This window comes from Rhinoderma darwinii, chromosome 2 (assembly GCF_050947455.1).
Source record: "Rhinoderma darwinii isolate aRhiDar2 chromosome 2, aRhiDar2.hap1, whole genome shotgun sequence".
NCBI classification, from domain to species: Eukaryota; Metazoa; Chordata; class Amphibia; order Anura; family Rhinodermatidae; genus Rhinoderma; species Rhinoderma darwinii.
In genome coordinates this window covers 459,129,661-459,154,019 of record NC_134688.1, presented here as the reverse complement: position 1 = coordinate 459,154,019, position 24,359 = coordinate 459,129,661, and the positions used below count along the sequence as shown (strand labels likewise).

The window sequence follows — 24,359 nt, the reverse complement described above, 5'->3', positions numbered from 1 at the left end:
ATTGCCACTAAGAATAGAGTTATGTAGGATATGTGTTTCAGGCTAGCTTGAAGAATAGGTTCAAATGGAGGACCAGTTAATGCTTGGAGGCCCAAGGATAAATCCCATGAAGGAACAGGATTATGAACCTTAGGTTTTAGATTTCTTATAGCTTTGAAGAATCTACGGATCAGAGCTGGATTAGAAAATTTATGGCTGTGAAGTGCACCTTCAGCGTGTTGTATTTAAGGCCTTTGTTGAAACCTTCTTGGAGAAATTGACGGGATGCGAGAACGTCCATAGAGACCGAGTTTGAGAAAGCCAGTCTTTATAGATATTCCAGACTCTATTGTACACAGAAATGGTGGCTGGTTTTCTAGCCGGAAGTAGTGTTTTAATGACCACTTCTGTCAGGCCTGATTGAGCGGGAGTCCCTAAAACAGTCTCCAACCCTCAGATGTAAGTTGCAGACCTGTTGGTGAAATTAACCTTCCTGGATGAGGAGGTCTTGATGGGCTGGCAGTTTCCAGAATCTGCCTCTCGAAAGATATAATGCGAGAGAAAACCAAGCCTGGCGTGGCCAGAAGGGTATCACTGCGATGGCTTCTGCTTTCTTGTCTAAGATTTTCCTGAGGACTTTCTGAATTAGAGGAAAAGGCGGGAAGACATAGATCAACTTGTTGGACCAACTTATCGACAGTCCATCTATGGTTACTGTGTGACCTATTGGGGACAGAGAACAAAATGTTTTGTTTTTCGTGTTGTCCCATGATGCCATCACGTCTAGATCTGGTACTCCCATCCTCATGGTGATCTGTCTGAATATCTCTGGATTCAGGCTCCATTCTCCTGAATGTAGAGTGTGCCGACTTAGCCAGACTGCTTGGTGGTTGAGAGAACCCTGGATATGAACTGCCGAATATTCAGAAGATTGGATTCGGACCATGTCATAATAGCTCTGCACTCTTTGGAAAGTTGATGACTCCTCGTGCCGCCCTGTTTGTTTATATAGTAGACCAGGTTGTCTGTCTGGACCAGGACATTGCGATTGTGAAGGACAGAGTGAAAATGATGAAATGCTAGCTTGACTGCTTTTAATTCTCTTAAGTTGGCTGAAAGAGACTTCTCACGAGGTGACCATATTGAAGGAGACTTATTGAAGTAGTCCTCGAATCCGACGTAGTCCAACAACGGAACCTGTAAAAAAAGCACAAACACAAAAAAAACACATTAGTCACACATGTGGTAGGCTTAGATACAGGGCCCATGTGTCATACTGTCTGTTAGACCATGTATCTAAGCCTACCACAAGACAGCCTTAGAGACAGCAAATAGTAATATTATACAGTATAAGCTTACTGTTTGCTGGGGCATTGTATCTAAGCCTACCACGTGGTAGACTTAAATAAAGGCCCCCTGCAGACAATTAATGTTATACTTACCCTCCTCTTCGGCTCAAGCCGCAGCGGAGGTCCTGACCCATCCAGTGTCACGACGATGTGTGCGGCGCACAGCGTCGTGACATTATGCTTGTCGCACAGCGTCGTGACGTCATGACGCGAAGAGACGTCAGGACCTCCGCTGCGCTTCGGACATTAGACAGACATTAAACAGATACATGTGGGACATTACGCAGATACATAGCTAGACCTTACTTCACCCGGAGCAATGGTTTAGTTTGCTGCCCCCACCCTTCTATCCAGGGGCGTAGCTAAAGGCTCATGGGCCCGGGTGCAAGAATTCAGCTTGGGCCCTCCTACAACTCCCAAACACCACCATCATCATTATCATCAGACCCCTGTGCGTGCCTATGCCCAGACGCCTTGCCCAACAGCCCCCATAGTATAATGCCCCCACACAGTATAATGCTCCCATAGCTGCCCCCACACTGTATAATGCCCCATAACGTATAATGCCCCCCATAACAGCCCCATACGGTATAATGCTCCCCATATCAGCCCCCATACAGTATAATTCCCCCATATCAGCCCCCATTCAGTATAATGGCCCCATCTTATCAGCCCCCATGCCATATCTGCCCCCCATGCAGTATAATTCCCCCCACACAATATCAGCCCCCCCATACAGTATAATGCCCCCATATGTGCATAATAAAAAAAATAGCATAATTACTTACCTATCCCCATTCCCACGCCGGGTGCACGTTCCTTCGCCTCCTCCGGTCTGTGCTATGAGTGACTCAGTGCAGGCAGGCGCGATGATGTCGCTACATCCCGCCTGCCTGCGTCGAGCCGCTCAGGGCACAGTGAATGCTGGATCAAGGACATGTCAGCTCCTTGCTCCAGGATTGGATGGAACCGGGACCTCGGTGAGTGACTCGCGACCCCCCGGAGGTCTTCACACGAACCCCCAGGGGGACGCGACCCACAGTGTAAGGATGTCACGATACCAAATTTTGGACTTCGATACCGATATTTCGTTTACAGTAATAAAAAAAAAGTTCTTTCGTTTTCTAATGTGAGGCACGAGGTGTGATGATGAATTTTGAATGTGCCTCACGTTAATAGTAATTAATCCCGTCATGTTTCTCAGTCATAATGGGTTAATGTGTAAGGTACATGATGGGGTTAATTACTATTAATGTGAGGCACATGGAGGTTAAATTCATCGCACCTCGTGCCCCACTATAAGTGATAGAAAGCAGTTTATTTCATTTTCTTACAGCGTACACATCACAAGTAATGCAAAAAAAAACGTTGTGCAGGTTATTACGGCTGCGCCAATACTGATTATGTGTATATTTTATGTATTGAGACTTATTTTAATGTTTATTGTAAAAAAGGCGTATGTGTATTTTTTTTATTTAACATTACTTTGTTTTTAAATTATTTTTAAACTTTAATGTACTGGCATATATCAGATAGTACACAGGCAGTTGTTAGGACATACCTCAGTATGCCCTAACAACAGGAAATATGGTAAGACAGCCCTGGGGTCCTTCAATAGACCCCAGGGCTGTCTGCCCATATATGGTATGGCCCTCGAACGCGTCACAGGAATTCCCATCATCACATCATGCTGACGGCGTGCACATGTCAGGACTCAGGAGCGGGTCAATGGCTGTATTACACAGCCGCAGCCCCGCTCTCATAGTCATGTGTACTATACTGTGATGTATTGTGCAGTTTGCGGTGGAGAGAGATGGGGGGGCTGTGATTTAACGCCCCCCCCCCTCTCGACCGCAAACAGCACAATACATCACAATACATTACAAGGCATCACAACACAACACATTACATCACAATACATTACAACACAACACAGACTGCAGCTTACCTGGAGTCCTCGGCACCGACTCTTCCACTCCACTGTCCGGAAGACGTGTCACGTGACAATACGGTCACATGGTACACTAAGTGTACCATGTGACCGTAACCAAGAAGTGCCGGCTTTACGGCACAGAAGATTTTTTTTGGAAGCATACAGTATGGCAACGGGGGGCCAGTGGGCCCCCCAGGCTTAGGGGCCCGGTCGCAAGTGCGACCGCTGCGACCCCTATAGCTACGCCACTGCTTCTATCTAAATATCCTGACCAAAGCAAAGTGACTTGTTTGCACCTCCTGGCACCCAGCACTCGGGAAGAACATGCCCTGGTAGCCCTCCCCTTAGCTACACCCCTGCGTAAGAATAAAGCAATGTCCTGTGTAAGTGAAATTACTTAGGAGATAAACGCAGACCAGAAAACAGCGGGTCCTCCCTCCTGCCAAATTACCGGGTGCTACCGCCAGCCCTGATTGGACGTTTTGGAGTGCAAAAGATTTAACTGAAAAATGGTGAGATTGGGTAGAACGGTGTGTCAGCAGCATCACAATTACAATATATTCAGCTGTAAACCTGACAACACTAAGGATATAAATGACGTCATCTCTACGATCTTCCTGTTTTCCTAATAAAGAAGTAATGGTGTGGGAGACGCCATGGCGATCAGGGTCTGGCACCCGACATGCCCGGCACGCCAAATAGAGAATTACGTGGCCGCCATTCAGATGAATAGCTGTGAATGTAATACATGGATGTCCAGTCTGCCAGAGCGAGAGTTGCTGTGTGTTAGCGGCTCTCTGGCCTGGCTCTTAGAGATGGGTGCTGAGAGGGGTCACCCCCTTTATGACGTCTATATGCCCTAATAAGACATATAAAAAGGGGTTATCTTCATGAGACAACCCCTTTAACCCTTTCTTTCTCATTTTTTCAAACCCTTTTTGCGTAGTCAAACCTCAATACCCATATCCCTGCTCCACCCCTTGTCATCCCACTTTACCTCCCAACATTTTAATCTCCATTTGCGGAACATTTAGACCCTACCTCTGATCCACCCAGCAATGCCCATAAAACATACCAAATACGCCCATTTTGGATGCATAATGAATGTATAAGCTCCACCCCTTTGCGGTCCATTTCATGGTACAACCCTGTGTAATACGGGACTGTCGGGCGGTATTCTTACACTACATGGTCGTCTTTCTATGTGCAGCGCAGCAGAATATATTGTTGTTTGGTAAGTAAAAAAGTAAATCTTTATATATAAATTTTTTATGAAAATAACGTTTTATGTATAAAATAATATATACAAATATAATAAATCTTCAGCAGCGTAACTATAATGGATGCAGAGGTTGTGGTCGCACCAGGGCCCTGGAGCTTGAGGGGCCCAAATGTTCTCTGCCCCATATGAGGAGACCAGTGCTATAAATGCCACATGACAGTTTGGGGTCATGTTACTGGTTTTACATTGGGGTCCAGGAGCCTCGGGTTACGTCTCTGTAAAGCTGCGCTGGAGTTCAGACGAAGGGTCCTAACACTGTAATACAGACTAGGGGCCCATTTTCTCAGGGTCTGGCTCCTTTTCTTCATTGCTGGGTGATGTTTCCTCCAGGTCGTCCCTCAGGATTATCCAGTCCTCCTTTAGGCTCTTCCTGAATTTTATTGTTAGAACCGGAGAAGAGAAAGAAGAACAGGACACGTTATATCCATTCCTATTCCCTGAGATTCCACGACATATAACAGTCTCTGGAGAGGGGAGGACTGAGCAGACAACAGAAGAGAGAGGGTCCGACAGCTGAGAGCGCCACAGTCCCCTCCTCCGCCAAATGTGTAAGAAATAAGGAGGGAGCAGTGTGAATATGTAGAATAGATCTGATCTCATATACTGACCTGGAAATCCCGATACAGCAGGATTTGACTTATACAGGAGCTGAATAACACCAGCCATTCCAGGATTGTTAGGGATGTTTTTGCAGACTGAAAAAAAGAGAAAAAAATACGTTTGACTTTGTCTTTTCTGTTCTTCTTACCCTTCCATGTAGTGATAAATTATTACTGGGCCCGGGTGCCCCGGGATTGTATATATTATATTCTATACAGCCGCTTCTTAGTTGTATCTGTGTCTGGAAAAGCAGAGTAACAACCTATATGTCCGCCATCACAGCGCTAATAGTTGTCATCCAGGTTCTACATCCTCATGAATAGCAGTGATACGTCCTCCGCTTCCATATTACTGCAGAACTCAGCAGATCACCCAAAACGTCAAGAAAACTGGCGTCACCCCCCCTGTTAAGGGCGTTTTCATGGCAGTCGTATTGTTGACACCCGGCTTTCCCAGAATAAGATATATATAAGAAATGGCTGTATAGAACTATGAAGAACTTGATCCTGAATGGTAAAACACACATACCTGTATACAGTGATCGCTGGTACAGAGGGCATACATAGCCATTTTACATGCCAACTCTGCAAGGAGGATGTATATAGGAAAATAACCGCACACCTGTAAGATGGACTTTATATGTGTCACATGTAAGTGGATAATCTAAGCTGTAAGGAGCGCGGCAGACGATGATGTAATGACATAGAGGAGGGGTCCTGCCACTAAACAGCCACTGAGGCATGAGCCACAAAGCCCCTCATTATACCTCAGTGCTGTTTATAGTCCCTTCTGTGATGCATAAGCTGAAATATAATAACTATTTCTTCCACATAATGGCGGCTCCATTAGAAGTTAGCAGGAGAGGTAGGGGTTAATATTATAGGTCACTTTATGGAGACAGAACTTCCCCAATGCCCACTTGTAATGTGCCCAGAAAAAAGAATATTCAATATGTCCCTTTATTTGCTTCAGCTGTGGGTGCTGGTGGTCATGTCCCCAGGAGAAGTCCAGGGTTGGCAGCGCTGGTGACGTCATCTCTACTCATCACCCACATTGGTGTTATCTGTAGTGATGATGGCGGGGCACAGGAATAAGGAGATCTATCATTACAATAAAGATGCTGCTCGCTATAAATGATAACGTGGTGACTCGGAAAGGATACTGCTCAGGAAGGCCAGAAACATCAGTACGGACAGGGCAGCTTTCGTACAGCGTACACAGCGGACGTTCCTGGATGCCGTGTACAGAGGTCCTGCCAGGCAGATACTGTAGAGTCCGGTACATAACATTGCTGCAAAGCCAATATAATTTCTCACACAGGATTCCTAGAAGGAAACACACAGAATATATTACACGTCCCATCATGGATTACATGTCATCATACAGCGCACATGTCCCCCATATTATTAGATTATCCTGGACACCTTCCATTGTCCGGTTATACACAGTCCCTGCAGTGCTCCTTGGTCAGGGGTCATAGATGAGCAGCTGAGGGTCCGGCACCCTGAGGGGCCCTTACTCCACAGTGTAGGATCCTGGTTAACACTATATACACCAACCTGTAAATATATGGCTATCAAGTTCCCCACACAGGCCGTCCATCCGAGCGCCAGCAGCAGTTTCCGGAAGATGGCGCCACAGATTTGTCTCTCAGCCGCTCTGATCTCTATGAGTCTGTACATTACGTACATGATGGCGACTTCTGAAATACAGAACAAGACATCAGCCCATAGATGTTACATGTACTACACACAATAATGATATGTTATATAAATGTGAAGATAATAACATGTACAGGGGACGTATCACCCAATAACTAGGCAGATTCACCATTCAGGAGTCTGGGAAAGTTGGGTAACAACCTCTGTTGGAGCTGTCATAGCGGCCATGTTGGTTGTTACTCATCTTTCCCAGAGACGGATATAGGTCTTATATTGAGCTCTATCCCAGATATAAATATAAGGCACTTACTTAGTAGGTTAGAGATGGTGGTCACTATCATCAGCACTATGGACTCTGGGATCTTCGCTCCAGTGTCGCTGAGAAGAGATAAAATCCATATGTAACATTAGTAGAGCTCCGTGCAGGTGACTAGAGCTCTCAGTAACACAAGTGACTTCACTGCCGGAGTTCTAGCAATTCCTCCATGTTACTAAGTGACCAAGAAATGAATCTTAATTTGGCCACTGCTGGAATAAGTGCTGGATACATTATAGCGAAGCTCTGGTTATTCCATCATGATTCCCTAAAATCAGGTTATTATCAGAAATGACCCTTTATGAGCTGGAATCACTTTCTACATCACTGTCCCCAGGCCGATATCCCAGTCAGTGCTGTCAAATCATAAAAAGTGACATCATGGGACTCAAGTCATGGAGAAGCTGGTACTGGACGGCAGCAGTGGTTATGTAGCCGGGGTCTCACTTTACCTCCCATATGGCACAGCTCCTCTCTGATTTGGCTGCCAACCAAATGTAAACAGAACGACCACCCTCTTTACACTGGGCAGATATCACCTACTATTATCCGGCTACAGAGACATGATCGGGATACACTTCTTTCACCAACCATGCCCCAGTAATGCCCACAGAACAACGCACCCCCTTACATCACATACACTGCAGCACATTCCTCCTCCTTGTCACATACACACATACAGTAAGTATTCAGTATATACCTCCTTACACCTGAGTTGTTACTTACAGAGTTTTTTCCACTAAAGTAAGAGATCCCATATTGCTGGGATATGTAATCACTTACTGACTCATGGGGGGGGGGGGGGGGCAACTGCCAGAACCCCTAACAATCCTTAGAATAAAGGGCCACATTACTAGATAAGCTTTTCCCTGCACAGCCGCGCTCCTCACCACCCGCTGTGCAGGGAACAGTAACAGGAGCCCCATTGTAATTCCCTGCACAGCGGGTGGCCGGGAGTGTCACTGTACAGGGGCAAGACCAAAGGGACCTTGGTTCCCTTCATTCTCTGGATTGACAGGGGTCCCAGAAGTCAGACCCCCACCAATCAGAATGTGATGGCATATCCTTGTCAGATACTATAACCTTCTATGATGGGAATATCCCTTTAACATGAAATAATTTTTTTTATCCTAAGTTCCTTACATTAAACCCATTCCCATGAATTCCCTGGAGTTATATACAAAAGGGTCTAAAATAAAGTTTTTCTAATCTAGAACCTCATGACCCAGAATTCTTGTTACTATTAACATTCCGTCTTTATTAAGTGTCTCTACATTGTCTATAAAGAGTCTCTTACCTGATGCTCATCAATGGTGTCTCATAATGACCTTCAGCCATAGTCATGGTGTAAGTGGTAATAATACCGATGAAGGTCCACGCTGCCCAGAGACATGGCAGAATAGCCAAGCCTGGGCTCAACATATTGGTGATATATATGTCGTTCAGAAAAGCAGTATATAAATATATTTCGCTAACAAAAGCAGTAGCCTTCTCCTCCTTCTATCCGAAATCAGAGAAAGTGATCAGTTTTCAATTTACCTGTCCTTTGATAGGCACCCAGCTGATGATGTCACAACCCAGCTGATGATGTCACAATGACACAACAACCCAGCTGATGATGTCACAATGGGGCCTTGACATTGACCAGAGCTGGAAAAACTGTTAGATCAGAAATAAAGTTATCTTGTAGAAGTCAATTATAAATATCCGATAAATTGTTATTGATGTATTACGGCCAATCACGTTTCCCCATTTTGGTATTTCAGGAGCCGCTGTAGATTACAGTTACAGTTGCAGCGTTGCTTCATCGTCACATCATAGGCATTATATTATAATAAAATGTATTAATTTTACCACTTACTATTATTCAGGAGGGAGATAACTCTATAGAACAATGCAAATTTATATATCAGTGGGGCAGGATTTCTGCAAATTTGAATAAAAAGTGGCGTTTTGGGGGTTTTTCCGGGCGGAATACTTTTATATTTGGAAATATTCTATGTAGATTGGGCATGGCGGTATGCAGAGTCTTAGCTAGGTTCTCCAGCACCCGGGGCAAAGATTCAGTTTGGCGCCCCCCCAACCTCTTTCCCGACATCTCCTTCCCCCTCGCCATGTTTGTTTTCTCTACCAATCGACTTGTCATTTCTTTTCCACATTTCTTTTTATGTAACTCGAGCATAAAAACATTTGCACATTTTACAAGCAATATACACAACACCAGAATAGTGCTCAGTACATAAATACAGCCCCAGAACCAAGCTCAGTACATAAATACAGCCCCAGAACCATGCTCAGTACATAAATACAGCCCCAGAACCAAGCTCAGTACATAAGTACAGCCCCAGAACCAAGCTCAGTACATAAATACAGCCCCAGAACCAAGCTTAGTACATAAGTACAGCCCCAGAACCAAGCTCAGTACATAAATACAGCCCCAGAACCAAGCTCAGTACATAAATACAGCCCCAGAACCAAGCTCAGTACATAAGTACAGCCCCAGAACCAAGCTCAGTACATAAATACAGCCCCAGAACAAAGCTCAGTACATAAATACAGCACCAGAACCAAGCTCAGTACATAAATACAGCCCCAGAACAAAGCTCAGTACATAAATACAGCACCAGAACCAAGCTCAGTACATAAATACAGCACCAGCACAAACACAGCTCAATTTAGTGCAACCCCTGACGTATAGGTTCACACTAAATTGTTTCCAGCTCCCAGCATGGCCCGAACAATGGTGAGGAGGCTGGGAGTTGCTGTTTCACAAAAATAAATCATATCATAATCATACCACCCATCATCTCGTTGCAGATCATCCAGTGACTACAGTGCTGATTAGAGGCAGAATAAACATTTACATTAAGTGACTCACCGGTGACGTCTCAGATTCTAGTTCTTTTTCTCCATCCGGTCCAGACCTCTATGATGACTTCTCCCGGTCACAGCCCATTTCTGCAGTTTGTCTTCGTCTTCTCACTTTTCCAACATTTCTACACCTATAAACAAAGATAAAGTTCTCATTATACCACACACTATGTCCCTAAATATAATAGCGCCATACACTGCACCTCTAATTATAATAGCACCATACACCATGTCCCACACACACACAGTGCCCCCTGTAGATAGTGCCTGCCATAGAGCCCCCTGTAGATAGCGCCCCCTGTAGATAGTGCCCCCATATAGCCCACCCTTATATAGTGTCCCACATATAGCTCCCCTATAGTGCTCTAAAGATAGCCCACCCCTGTATATAGCCCCCCTGTAGATATAGCCGACCCCTGTATATAGTGCTCCACGTATAGCCCAACCCTGTATATAGCCCCCTGCAGATATAGCCCACCCCTGTATATAGTGCTCCACAGATAGCCCACCCCTGTATATAGCTCCCCTGTAGATATAGTCCAACCCTGTATATAGTGCTCCACATATAGCCCACCCCAGTATATAGCCCCCCTGTAGATAGAGCCCCACCATAGAAAAAGCCCCCCTGGTAGATAAAGCCCCCCCATAGGTAAAGCCCCCCCCTGTAGATAATGCCACACACTTTTTTATTACGATAAAATAACAAACTATTCAAACTCCCCTTAATCCCGTTCCCACGCCGTCCGGCAGCAAAGGAGACCCGCTCTTTTCTGCGCAGGTCTCCTGGGGTTGAACGCTTCCCTGTCATTCAGCGCCTTTCAATGCCGCAAGCGGCGCAAAGTATCGCGCCGCTTCACTCGTAGAAAAGAGCTGAATGGCTGGCAGTGGCGGATTAAGTAGACATAGGCCCTGGGCTGTTCCACAAACTTGGGCCTCCCTTCCCCACTGCCGCTCTGCCGTGTCTATAGTGAACACCACCTTTTTGTGTGAGCATTGACAATTGGGTGTTACGATTCCCCTTGTCAAAGGGTTGTGTCCCTACATACTGACAGTCTCCAACCATCGCTGACAGTATCACTCTGTGTAGGGACACATCCCCCTCACAATGGGAATGATAACACGCATTTGTCTATTAGCTCTGGGTACACAGAGATATGTAGAATACAAGGATTACCTGCAACAGACATGTCAGGAGAGGAGATCCCCTATAGATCCAGTGACGTCTTCTCTGATGGGAGCCGTTTTCTTTTCTTCTCCATCTGATGCAGACCTTTATGGCGACTTCTCCTGATGAGACATCTTTGCCCATCGCTTCTGCAGCCATTTCCAGCCCTTATAGAAACACACAAATTTAGACACCAAGGCCCAGGACCATGCATCAAAGGGGTTGTCCGGGCACAGACCGTTTTTTATACTGATGACCTATCGATGTGCCCGGACAACCCCTTTTACTCAGGCTAATAAATTTGTAACCTAGACTAGATTATACAATACCTACAGACCCCAGACATTCTAAACTATTGCAGTCCCGAAACCAGGCCCCCCTAAACAAATACAGACCCCGGAATAATCACGCTGAATAAATACAGACCTCAGACCGGACCCCTAAATACAGACACCAGACCTGACCCCCTACACTAATAATGACCCCGGACCTGACTCCCTTAATACAAACCTCAGACCAGACCCCCTAAACTAATACAGACCCCTAAATAAAGACCCCAAATCTAATACAGACCCCTAAATACAGACCCTATAAACTAATGCAGACCCCAGACCACACCCCCAAATACAGACTCCTTAAATACAGACACCAGACCTCAAACTAATACAGACCCCTTAAATACAGACTCCAGACCAGACCCCCTATTCTAATAGAGACCCCAGACCAGACCCCTAAATACAGACCCCTAACCTAATACAGACCCTAGATCAGGCCCCCTAAATAGACCCTGTAAACTAATACAGACGAGAGATAAGACCCCCTAAATGCAGACCCCTAAATGCAGACCCCTAAACTAATACAGACCCTAGAACAGGCCCCCTAAATAGACCTTATAAACTAATACAGACCCCAGACCTCAAACTAAAACAGACCCCCTAAAAACCGACCCCAGACCACTTAAACTAACACAGCCGCCCTAAATATACAGACCATAAACCCCTTAAACTGATACAGACCCTAGACCAGACCCCCAAAATACATACCCCTTAAACTAATAGACACCAAACCTTCTAAATACAGTCCCCAAACCAGGCCCCCTAAATACAGACCCCACACCAGACCCCTAAATACAGTCCCCCTAAATACAGACCCATTAAACAAATCAATCCCCTTATACTTACAGTCAGTCTTCTCTGTGGAGTCGCTGCTGATTCTGCTTCTGCTTCTGCTGCTGCTCGAGCTCCTGCGGTCATGTGACCAGCAGGTCTCTAAGCAATAGTAAAAACTTCAGAAATAAGGTCATGTGACCTTATGTCTAAAGGTCCTTTTGCAGGACATACACATTTCAGTTTCGTCGCGGTTTTTGTACCATGATAATCCACCATTGATGGCCGGGCACGGAACGTACTCGGCCATTCATTGTGTAATGACAGGGATAGGGAAACAGACAAGTGAGACCTAATCTACCCGCCACTCAGTCCCTGCCTACTTGCAACGACCCGCCCTAGGCGACGGGGTACAACTGGGCGACGGTCCCTACACTCAGTAAGTGCACGACAGACAACCAGACAAGGAAACACAGAACAAAGGGAAACGGGGCAGTTGCCCACGGCAACACCGTGAGCAACAAAAGAAGTAAACGAGCCGAGTCAAAGCAGGAGAGTACGAGGTGCCAAACGCAGAGCAGGAGAGTAGTGAACAAGCCGAGTCAAACCAGGAGTGTACGAGGTACCAAACGCAGAGCAGAAGAGTAGTCAGTAAGCCAGGGTCATATGAAGCAGGGTCAAATAGTACAGAAGCTGCAGCAGGGCCAGGAAACCAACAGAGAAGATTCACAAGCAAGGAGGAACAGGAAAGGCAGGTATAAATAGACAGAGGGCGGGAGCTAGCTCCGTCTGGCCAGACTGTGATAGGCTCTCCCACTCCTAAGCCTGCCATCCTGAGTGGTGGAAGATGGAGTCAGTCTCACAGACATAGAAGCAGGTGCAGACTGATTACCTATGGGCGTGGATACAGAAGCTGTGCCTGGCAGATCCTTAACAGTACCCCCCCTTTTATGAGGGGCCACCGGACCCTTTCTAGATGGACCTGGTTTATTGGGGAAACGAAGGTGGAACCTCCTGACCAATATCCCAGTGTGAACATCCCAGGCGTGTACCCAAGTCCTCTCCTCAGGCCTGTATTCTCTCCAATGGACCAGGTACTGGAGGGAGCCTTGGACCATCTTGCTGTCCACAATCTTGGCCACCTCGAATTCTACCCCCTCAGGGGTGAGAACGGGGACAGGAGGTTTCCTCGAGGGAGACAAGGACGGGGAGCAGCGTTTAAGGAGGGAGGCATGAAACACGTCGTGTACTCGAAAAGATGGGGGCAACTCCAGTCGGAAGGAGACAGGATTGAGGACTTCAATGACCTTGTACGGCCCTATAAACTGGGGAGCAAACTTCTTGGACGGGACTTTAAGGCGCAAGTTCTTAGACGATAGCCACACCAGATCCCCGACCATAAACAAGGGGTTAGCAGAACGTCTTCTATCTGCCTGAGTTTTTTGTATGCTCTGGGATGCCTCTAGGTTCTTCTGAACCTGGGCCCAGACTGTGCACAGTTCCCGATGAACGACCTCTACCTAGGGATTGTTGGAACTACCAGGTGAAACGGAGGAGAACTGTGGATTAAACCCAAAATTACAGAAAAAGGGGGAGACCCCTGACGAGTTACTGACCCGGTTATTAAGGGAAAATTCGGCGAGGGGAATGAATGAGACCCAATCATATTGACAGTCAGAGATAAAACACCTTAAATATTGTTCTAGAGACTGATTAGTCCTCTCGGTTTGGCCATTAGTTTCAGGATGGAAGGCAGAGGAGAAGGACAGATCAATCTCCAACTTTTTACAGAAGGCTCTCCAAAACAAAGAAACAAATTGTACTCCTCTGTCAGAAACAATATTGACAGGGACCCCATGGAGACGCAGGATGTGTTTGACAAACAAGGTAGCTAACGTCTTAGCATTGGGTAGTTTTTTGAGGGGCACAAAGTGGCACATCTTACTGAAGCGGTCTACTACAACCCACACCACCGACTTGCCTTCAGATGGAGGCAAATCAGTGATAAAATCCATGGAGATATGGGTCCAAGTTCTCTGGGGAATGGGCAAAGAACGTAGTAAGCCCACTGGTCGGGACCTGGGAGTCTTGGACCTAGCACAAACCTCACAAGCGGCGACGTAGGCCTTAACGTCTTTAGGCAACCCAGGCCACCAATAGTTTCTGGAAATGAGGTGCTTGGTACCCAGGATGCCTGGATGACCAGATAGTGCGGAGTCATGATTTTCCCTAAGTACCCTTAGCCGGAATTGCAGGGGAACAAACAGCTTGTCCCCAGGAAGGTTCCCGGGAGCTGAACCTTGATCAGCAGCAATTTTAGAGACTAAATCAGAATCAATAGAGGAAATTATTATACCTGGAGGCAAAATACAAGCAGGATCTTCCTCCGAAGGAGGGCTGGCCATGAAGCTACGCGACAATGCATCAGCCTTAATATTTTTAGACCCAGCCCTATAGGTAACCAAAAAATTGAATCTGGTAAAAAATAACGCCCATCGAGCTTGTCTCGGGTTTAGCCTCTGGGCCGATTCTAGGAAAACCAGATTCTTGTGGTCGGTAAGGACAGTTACCTGGTGCCTAGCCCCCTCCAGCAAGTGGCGCCACTCTTCAAATGCCCATTTAATGGCTAAGAGTTCGCGGTTGCCAATATCATAGTTACTCTCAGTGGGTGAAAACTTCCTGGAGAAGTAGGCACAGGGACGGAGATGGGTGAGGGACCTGGTACCCTGGGACAAGACAGCCCCCACTCCCACCTCGGACGCGTCAATCTCCACAATAAATCGCTCCATTTGGTTGGGCTGAACCAACACCGGGGCCGAAATAAAGCACTTCTTAAGGGCCTCAAAAGCCTGGACAGTATCAGGAGGCCAGTGGAGGAGATCAGCACCCTTGCGAGTGAGGTCCGTAAGAGGCTTAGCGATGACCGAGAAGTTAGCAATAAATCTCCTGTAATAATTAGCGAACCCCAAGAAGCACTGTAACGCCTTCAGGGAGGCAGGTTGGACCCATTCCGCAACAGCCTGGACCTTGGCGGGGTCCATGTGGAATTAATGAGGAGTGAGGATTTGACCCAAAAATGGTATCTCCTGCACCCCAACCACACATTTTTCGGTCTTCGCAAACAGTTTGTTTTCCCGAAGGACCTGGAGCACCTTCCTGACATGCTCAATGTGGGAGGACCAGTCCTTGGAAAACACAAGTATGTTATCAAGGTACACTACAAGAAATACCCCCAGGTAATCTCTTAAAATCTCATTTATGAAATTCTGGAAGACCGCGGGAGCATTACACAACCCAAAGGGCATGACGAGGTATTCGAAATGACCTTCGGGCGTGTTAAACGCAGTCTTCCACTCATCCCCTCTTTGATGCGGATAAGGTTATACGCCCCCCGTAGATCAAACTTAGAGAACCATTGGGCCCCCTGAACCTGATTAAAGAGATCAGGAATCAAAGGAAGGGGATACTGGTTCCTTACAGTGACCTTATTCAAGTTACGGTAGTCAATGCATGGCCTAAGACCACCATCCTTCTTCCCTACGAAGAAGAAGCCAGCACCTACCGGAGAAGTAGAGGGGCGAATGTAACCCTTGGCCAGGCATTCCTGGATATACTCTCTCATGGCTTCACGTTCGGGACAAGAGAGATTAAATATCCTACCCTTAGGGAGCTTAGTTCCTGGTACCAAATCGATAGCGCAATCGTATTCTCTATGAGGAGGTAACACTTCGGAGGCCTCCTTAGAGAAAACATCAGCTAAGTCCTGAACAAACTCAGGTAGCGTGTTCACCTCCTCAGGGGGAGAAATAGAATTAACAGAAGAACATGACGTCAAGCATTCATTACCCCATTTGGTAAGATCCCCAGTATTCCAGTCAAACGTGGGATTATGCAACTGCAACCAGGGAAGGCCTAAAACCAAATCGGACGATAATCCCTGCATCAACAGTACAGAGCACTGCTCCAAATGCATGGAGCCAACAAGGAGTTCAAAAACAGGGGTATGCTGTGTAAAATAACCATTAGCAAGAGGAGTGGAGTCGATACCCACTACCGGGACAGGTTTAGGCAAATCAATCAAAGGCATAGCTAGAGACATAGCAAATTCCACAGACATGATATTAGCAGACGACCCTGAATCCACGAAGGCACTGCCGGTAGCAGACCTACCACCAAAAGAGACCTGAAAGGGAAGCAAGATTTTATTACGTTTCATATTTACGGGAAATACCTGTGCGCCCAAGTGACCTCCCCGATGATCACTTAGGCGCGGAAGTTTTCAGGCTGCTTATTCTTACGCCTAGGACAGGTGTTCACTTGATGCTTGTCATCCCCACAATAGAAGCAGAGACCATTCTTCCTGCGGAACTCTCTACGTTGTTGTGGGGACACAGAGGCCCGAGTTGCATGGGTACCTCCGAGTCTTCCATGGAAGAACGAAGCAACGGAACCTCTGGAGGCATCATGGGGGAGTCAGAGGAGAAAACACATAAACGTTCACGTTGTCGTTCCCTGAGACTTCGGTCAAGTCGTACCGCTAAAGCCATAACCTGGTCTAGGGAGTCAGAAGAGGGATAGCTAACTAGCAGGTCTTTCAGGGCATTCGACAGGCCCAACCCAAACTGGCACCTTAAGGCAGGGTCATTCCACCGAGAAGCTACACACCACTTCCTAAACTCAGAGCAATACTCCTCCACAGGTCTCTTACCCTGACGTAAGGTCACCAGCTGACTCTCGGCAAAAGCAGTCCTGTCAGTCTCGTCATAAATGAGTCCGAGAGCAGAAAAGAAAAGATCAACGGAGGAAAGTTCAGGGGCGTCAGGAGCCAAGGAGAAGGCCCATTCTTGGGGCCCTTCCTGGAGCCGGGACATAATTATACCCACCCGCTGGCTCTCAGAACCTGAGGAGTGGGGCTTTAAACGAAAATAGAGCCTACAACTCTCCCGAAAGGAGAGTAAAGTCTTCCGGTCCCCTGAGAACCGGTCAGGCAACTTGAGGTGGGGTTCAAGAGGTGAGGTGAGGGGCACTACCATGGTAGCATCAGGCTGGTTGACCCTCTGAGCCAGGGCCTGGACCTGTAGGGAGAGACCCTGCATTTGCTGAACCAGGGTCTCAAGGGGGTCCATAGTGGTGTGAGGGACCAGGGTAGAGTAGGTATATGGCTTGTGAATATGTAATGACAGGGATAGGGAAACAGACAAGTGAGCCCTAATCTACCCGCCACTCAGTTCCTGCCTACTTGCAACGACCCGCCCTAGGCGACGGGGTACAACTGGGCGACGGTCCCTACACTCAGTAAGTGCACGACAGACAACCAGACAAGGAAACACAGAACAAAGGGAAACGGGGCAATTGCCCACGGCAACACTGTGAGCAACAAGAGAAGTAAACGAGCCGAGTCAAACCAGGAGAGTACGAGGTGCCAAACGCAGAGCAAGAGAGTAGTGAACAAGCCGAGTCAAACCAGGAGTGTACGAGGTACCAAACGCAGAGCAGAAGAGTAGTCAGTAAGCCAGGGTCATATGAAGCAGGGTCAAATAGTACAGAAGCTGCAGCAGGGCCAGGAAACCAACAGAGAAGATTCACAAGCAAGGAGGAACAGGAAAGGCAGGTATAAATAGACAGAGGGCGGGAGCTAGCTCCGTCTGGCCAGACTGTGATAGGCTCTCCCACTCCTAAGCCTGCCATCCTGAGTGGTGGAAGATGGAGTCAGTCTCACAGACATAGAAGCAGGTGCAGACTGATTACCTATGGGCGTGGATACAGAAGCTGTGCCTGGCAGATCCTTAACACATTGGTTCTAATTGTACTTGTGTCCTATAGGCGCAGGTACAATTATAGTGCAGGAGGGGGTGGCGCTGGCGCCCCCTCTAAGTTGCGCCCGGGGCACATGCCCCGCCTGCCCCCCCCTAGCTACGCCCCTGGACGTGTGGATTGAAGGCATGCTGGGATTTATCACACAGCTGAGTTTCCTACGTTTGGCAAAAAAAAATCATAAACTGTGGTCAAATAGGCGATCATCTATCTGGGAAATCATCTAGAGTGCCAAGACCAGCATGAGTAATGTAAAAACAGTCAGCCAATCAAAAGAACCCCAGGTACTTGTGCTGCCTAGATTATATATATACACTACCGTTCAAAAGTTTGGGGTCACCCAGACAATTTTATGTTTTCCATGAAAACTCACACTTATATTTATCAAATGAGTTGCAAAATGACCAGAAAATATAGTCAAGATATTGACAAGGTTAGAAATAATGATTTTTATTTGAAATAATAATTTTCTCCTTCAAACTTTGCTTTGGTCTTGGAATGATGCATTTGCAGCAATTACAGCATTGCAGACCTTTGGCGTTCTAGCTGTTAATTTGCTGAGGTAATCGGGAGAAATTTCACCCCATGCTTCCAGAAGCCCCTCCCACAAGTTGGATTGGCTTGATGGGCACTTCTTGCGTACAATACGGTCAAGCTTCTCCCACAACAGCTCTATGGGGTTGAGATCTGGTGACTGCGCTGGCCACTCCATTACAGATAGAATACCAGCTGCCTGCTTCTTCCCTAAATAGTTCTTGCATAATTTGGAGGTGTGCTTTGGGTCATTGTCCTGTTGTAGGATGAAATTGGCTCCAATCAAGCGCTGTCCACAGGGTATGGCATGGTGTTGCAAAATGGAGTGATAGCCTTCCTTATTCAAAATCCCTTTTACCTTGTACAAATCTCCCACTTTACCAGCACCAAAGCAACCCCAGACCATCACATTACCTCCACCATGCTTGACAGATGGCGTCAGGCACTCTTCCAGCATCTTTTCAGTTGTTCTGCGTCTCACAAATGTTCTTCTGTGTGATCCAAACACCTCAAGCTTCGATTCGTCTGTTCATAACACTTTTTTCCAATCTTCCTCTGTCTAATGTCTGTGTGCCTTTGCCCATATTAATCTTTTTCTTTTATTAGCCAGTCTCATATATGGCTTTTTCTTTGCCACTCTGCCCTGAAGGCCAGCATCCCGGAGTCGCCTCTTCACTGTAGGCGTTCACACTGGCATTTTGCGGGTACTATTTAATGAAGCTGCCAGTTGAGGACCTGTGAGGCGTCTATTTCTCAAACTAGAGACTCTAATGTACTTGTCTTGTTGCTCAGTTGTGCAGCGGGGCCTCCCACTTCTCTTTCTACTCTGGTTAGAGCCTGTTTGTGCTGTCCTCTGAAGGGAGTAGTACACACCGTTGTAGGAAATCTTCAGTTTCTTGGCAATTTCTCGCATGGAATAGCCTTCATTTCTAAGAACAAGAATAGACTGTCGAGTTTCACATGAAAGCTCTCTTTTTCTACCCATTTTGAGAGTTTAATCGAACCCACAAATGTAATGCTCCAGATTCTCAACTAGCTCAAAGGAAGGTCAGTTTTATAGCTCCTCTAAACAGCAAATCTGTTTACAGCGTTGCTAACATAATTGCACAAGGGTTTTCAAGTGTTTTCTAATCATCCATTAGCCTTCTAACACAGTTAGCAAACACAATGTACCATTAGAACACTGGAGTGATGGTTGCTGGAAATGGGCCGCTATACACCTATGTAGATATTGCATTAAAAACCAGACGTTTGCAGCTAGAATAGTCATTTAGCACATTAACAATGTATAGAGTGTATTTCTGATTAATTTAATGTTATCTTCATTGAAAAAAACTGTGCTTTTCTTTGAAAAATAAGGAAATTTCCAAGTGACCCTAAACTTTTGAACGGTAGTATATATATATATATATATATATATATATATATATATATATATGCACACATATATATATAGCTGAAATCTGCTTACCGAAATTTTCATTTCCTGGAGTCCGGAGGCAGCACACAAATGAGAGGTTATCTCCCTAGGTGTAATTAGAAGAGAACAGGTTAACAAGCAATAACCAATTAACTAGTAATGCAAAGACCTCCTTTATAAGGCCCAGAGAAACCCCACCTCCTTGTATGGTATGTAGCCATTAAAATAATTAATCAGTCCTACGGACTCCAGGAAATTAAAATTTCAGTAAGCAAATTTCAGCTTTCCTGATCGTCCGTCGGCAGCACACAAATGAGATTTGTAAAGCAATGTTTATAGGGTGGGAGATCCAGTCGCTTTATTTAACCCCTTAAGGACGCAGCCTTGTTTTGGCCTTAAAGGGAATGTGTCGCATTTTTTTTGTTACAGTTAGTGTAACATTGTTATAATTTTTTTAATTTTTTCACAAGTCAGGAAATATTATAAATTAGATTCTAATTGATAACATTTCCCTGTGCTGGTCACTAGAGGGAGCAATTCCCAAAATTGCAGCATTGGCATGTGGTAAAGCATTGCTTTATGCTGCTAATTTGATGTAAACACACTCGCTCTAGTGAGCTCACAGAATCCCCCCTCCCTTATCCTGGCTAGTGCCAGGAGAAAGGAGGGGATTGAATGTTCAAACCTCCTACACTGTGTGCCACCATTTTTTGAGCTAACACACAGTGTAGTAGGCTTACATACAGTGGTAATCAAACACTAAAACACGAACATACACAGACATAACTTACCTGCTGCTGCCGCCGCCGCTCCCTCCGGTCCGTCTGCTCCCTCCGCTCCTAGTGCTTGCTTCAGAACACATGTCCGGAAGCCGCAACCGGCAGTAGTCATCTTACTCTCCTGCTGCGGCTCCCGGTCCACAAGAAAATGGCACCGGATGTCGCTCGGCCGAAGACCTTCCATTTGGACTGTGTGGGAGCGGCGCATGCGCCGTTCCCACACAGACGGCGTACACCATAGTGAATGCGAACGTTTCCCGTTCGCAGTCTCTATGGGGATGTATATGCCGTATTCCATCTCTGTATGTGTCATTAATCTACACATACAGAGATGAAAAAAAAATGGCAGCCCCCATAGTGAAGAAAAAGTTAGAAAAAAAAAAAGTAAAAGACAAACACAAATAAATAAAAAATGTTTTAATAAAACACTAAAAGCAAATTGATCTAAAAATTATTTTTTTTCGCGACACCCTTCCTTTAAGGCTCAGAGCCCATTTTTGAAATCTGACATATTTCACTACTTTATGTGGTAATAACGTCGGAATGCTTAAACCTATCCAAGCGATTCTGATATTGTTTTCTCGTGACGCTTAGTGCTTTATATTAGTGGTAAAATTTGTTCAATATAGTCAGTGTATATTTGTGAAAAATTTCAAAATTTAGAGAACATTTTGAAAAAATAGCATTTTTCTGAATTTAAATGCATCGGCTTGTAAAACAGATGGTTATACCCCCAAAAATAGTTACTAGTTCACATTTCCCATATGTCTACTTTTAGATTGGCATCGTGTTTTGAACATTTTTTTTATTTTTCTTGGATGTTACAAGGCTTAGAACATAAACAGCAATTTCTCATATTTTTAAGAAAATTTCCAAAGCCTTTTTTTTAAGGTACCTGTTCAGTTCTGAAGTGGCTTTGAGGGGCCTATGTATTAGACACCCCCATAAAACACCACAACTAGACCTCTCAAAGTATTCAAAACAGCATTTAGAAAGTTTTTAAACCCTTTAGGAATTTCACAGGAATTAAAGCAAAGTGGAGGTGAAATTTTCAAATTTCATTTTTCTTGCTGAATTTCAATTTTTTTCCATTTTTTCTGTAACACAGAAGGTTTTCCAAGAGAAACACTACTAAATATGTATAGTCCAGATTCTGCAGTTTTTAGAAATGTCCCACATGTGTCTCTAGTGCGCTCGTGGACTAAAACACAAGCCCTAGAAGCAAAGAAGCACCTAGTGCATTTTGGGGCCTCTTTTTTATTAGAATATATTTTAGGCAGCATGCCAGCTTTGAAGAGGTGTTGAGGTGCCAAAACAGTAGGAATCCCCCAAAAGTGACCCCATTTTGGAAACTACACCCCTCAAGGAATTAATGTATGGTTGTTGTTAACATTTTGACCCCACAGTTTTTTCACAGCACGTATTTGAATTGGGCTGTGAAATTTAAAAAATAAAAATGTTTCCAATAAGAAGACATTTTTGATAAAATTTCTTATTTTCACAAGAAATAAAATAACCAATTTTGTTGCCCAATTTGTCCTGAGTGCGGCAATACCCAATTTATGGTGATAAACTGCCGTTTAGGCCCATGGGAGGGCTCAGAAGGAAAGGAGCGCTATGTGTTTGTTGGAGTCCAGATTTTGCTGGATTGGTTTTCGGGTGCCATGTCGCATTTGCAGAGCCCCAGAGATATCAAAGCAATGGAAACCCACCAGAAGTGACCCCATTTTGGAAACTACACCCCTCAAGGAATTGATTTATGGTTGCTGTTACCATTTTGACCGCACAGTTTTTTCACAGCACGTATTTGGATTGGGCTGTGAAATTTAAAAAATGTAATTTTTTCCAAATATCTTATTTTATCTTATCTTATCTTATTTTCACAAGAAACAAAATACCCCCTTTTGTTGCCCAATTAGTCCTAAGTGCGCCAATATCCCATTTGTGGTGATAAACTGCCGTTTGGGCCCATGGGAGGGCTCAGAAGGAAAGGACCACCATTTGGCCTACTGGGGATTTTCTGGTGCTAAGTCATGTATGCAGAAGCCCCTGAGGTACCAGTACAGTTGAAACCCCCGAGAAGTGACCCCATTTTAAAAACGACACCCCTTAAGACATTCATCTAGAGGTGTAGTGAGCATTTTGACCCCACAGGTATTGTGTAAAAGGTAATGCGCAGCAGATGGTGCAGTGTGAATTTGCAATTTTCTATATATCTATGCCATTTCAGTGTCCAATATATTGTGCCCAGCATGTGCCACCAGAGATATACACCCCATAAACTGTAATGTGGGTTCTCCTGGGTATGGCAATACCCTACATGTGGCTGTTATCAGCTGCCTGGGCACACAGCAGGGCTCAGAAGGGAAAGATGAGGGGGGATAAGCTGTGCGGAGTGCGTCAGGGTAGATTAAAAATCTAAGGGATGTATGGTCAATTTGAAAACACTTTCATACAGAGCCTTGGTTTTTCGGGACACGTGCCACATTGATATATTGTGTCCTCCCTTATCCCTCTCTTATAGCAGACTTTGCACCTCTTTTGACTTTTTCCCTTCTTGCCAGTTTGGGGAACTTCTTCTGGAAAGTGTTGCCCTGGTATGATGCGTGTGGCCTCGCTTCCAGAAGTACTGGGTGCCCCCCCTTCTTGGTCCCTAAAGATTAGGTTCTTGACAATGATGTGCACGGCCAGCTTCTTATACCACACCGCATGGCGCTGTGGGGCTCGTCCTGGTACATGGGTACTGGTGTGACATCTCTCTTGTCCTTGTACTTGACACACAATATATTGCTGCTAGAATGTGCCTTGCTCTCACCCCTTATGAGTGTTTGCCCAAGCAGAGTCTTAGGGAGGCCTCTCAGATTTCTTCTAGCAGTGCCGCATGCCGCAGGACTTCTGGAAGCGAGGCACTAGAAGAGTGGGACACTGGTATAAAAATTATCCTGGTAGGAGTAGTAAGCCTGGTCCAGCAGTGGGTGCACCAAATCCCACACAATTTTTGCATTAACTCCCAGTAAGGGGGTGGGGGGGGGGGGCATTCAGGAGTCTGAATACTGGTGTCCTTCCCTTCATATATCCTAAATTTGTAGGTATACCCTGATGCACTCTCGCACAGCTTACACATCTTCACACCATACCTTGCCCTCTTACTCGGCAGGTACTGGCGGAATTGAAGCCTCCCTTTAAAATGTACCATCAATAGAAATACACTTCTCGGGGGGTCTATGCTTAGAAAAACCGGGCACTGAAATAGTCTAATAGGGGTCTCCGTTTATACAAAACTGGGGCCATCTCAAGGTGGGCACGGCTCATTATCAGTATAATGTAAGAAGCGAAGTATTGCCTAATTTATTTTTTTAGGTTCCAGTTCAGTTCTGAAGTTGCTTTGAGGGGCCTATATATTAGACACCTATGAAACATCCCATTTTAGAACCTGGACCCCTCAAAGTATTCACAACAGCATTTAGAAAGTTTATGAACTTTTTAGGTGTTTCACGGGAATTTAGAGCAAAGTAGAGGTGACATTTACATATTTATTTTTTTTGTCAGA

The 24,359-nt window shown here is 45.6% G+C and overlaps 1 protein-coding gene across 1 annotated transcript; it reads right to left on the bottom strand.

Annotated features, from left to right (window-relative positions):
* Positions 1-849: 849 nt before the first annotated feature.
* LOC142741908 (uncharacterized) lies at positions 850-8,587 on the bottom strand. The gene is made up of 7 exons (XM_075851230.1): positions 8,418-8,587; positions 7,115-7,182; positions 6,703-6,845; positions 6,306-6,468; positions 5,672-5,727; positions 5,152-5,238; positions 850-1,176 (listed from the first exon to the last, which is right to left on the bottom strand). The coding sequence occupies exons 1-7, from the start codon at positions 8,540-8,542 to the stop codon at positions 850-852; spliced, it is 969 nt and encodes a 322-aa protein (XP_075707345.1). The 5' UTR covers positions 8,543-8,587.
* Between the last annotated feature and the right edge of the window lie 15,772 nt (positions 8,588-24,359).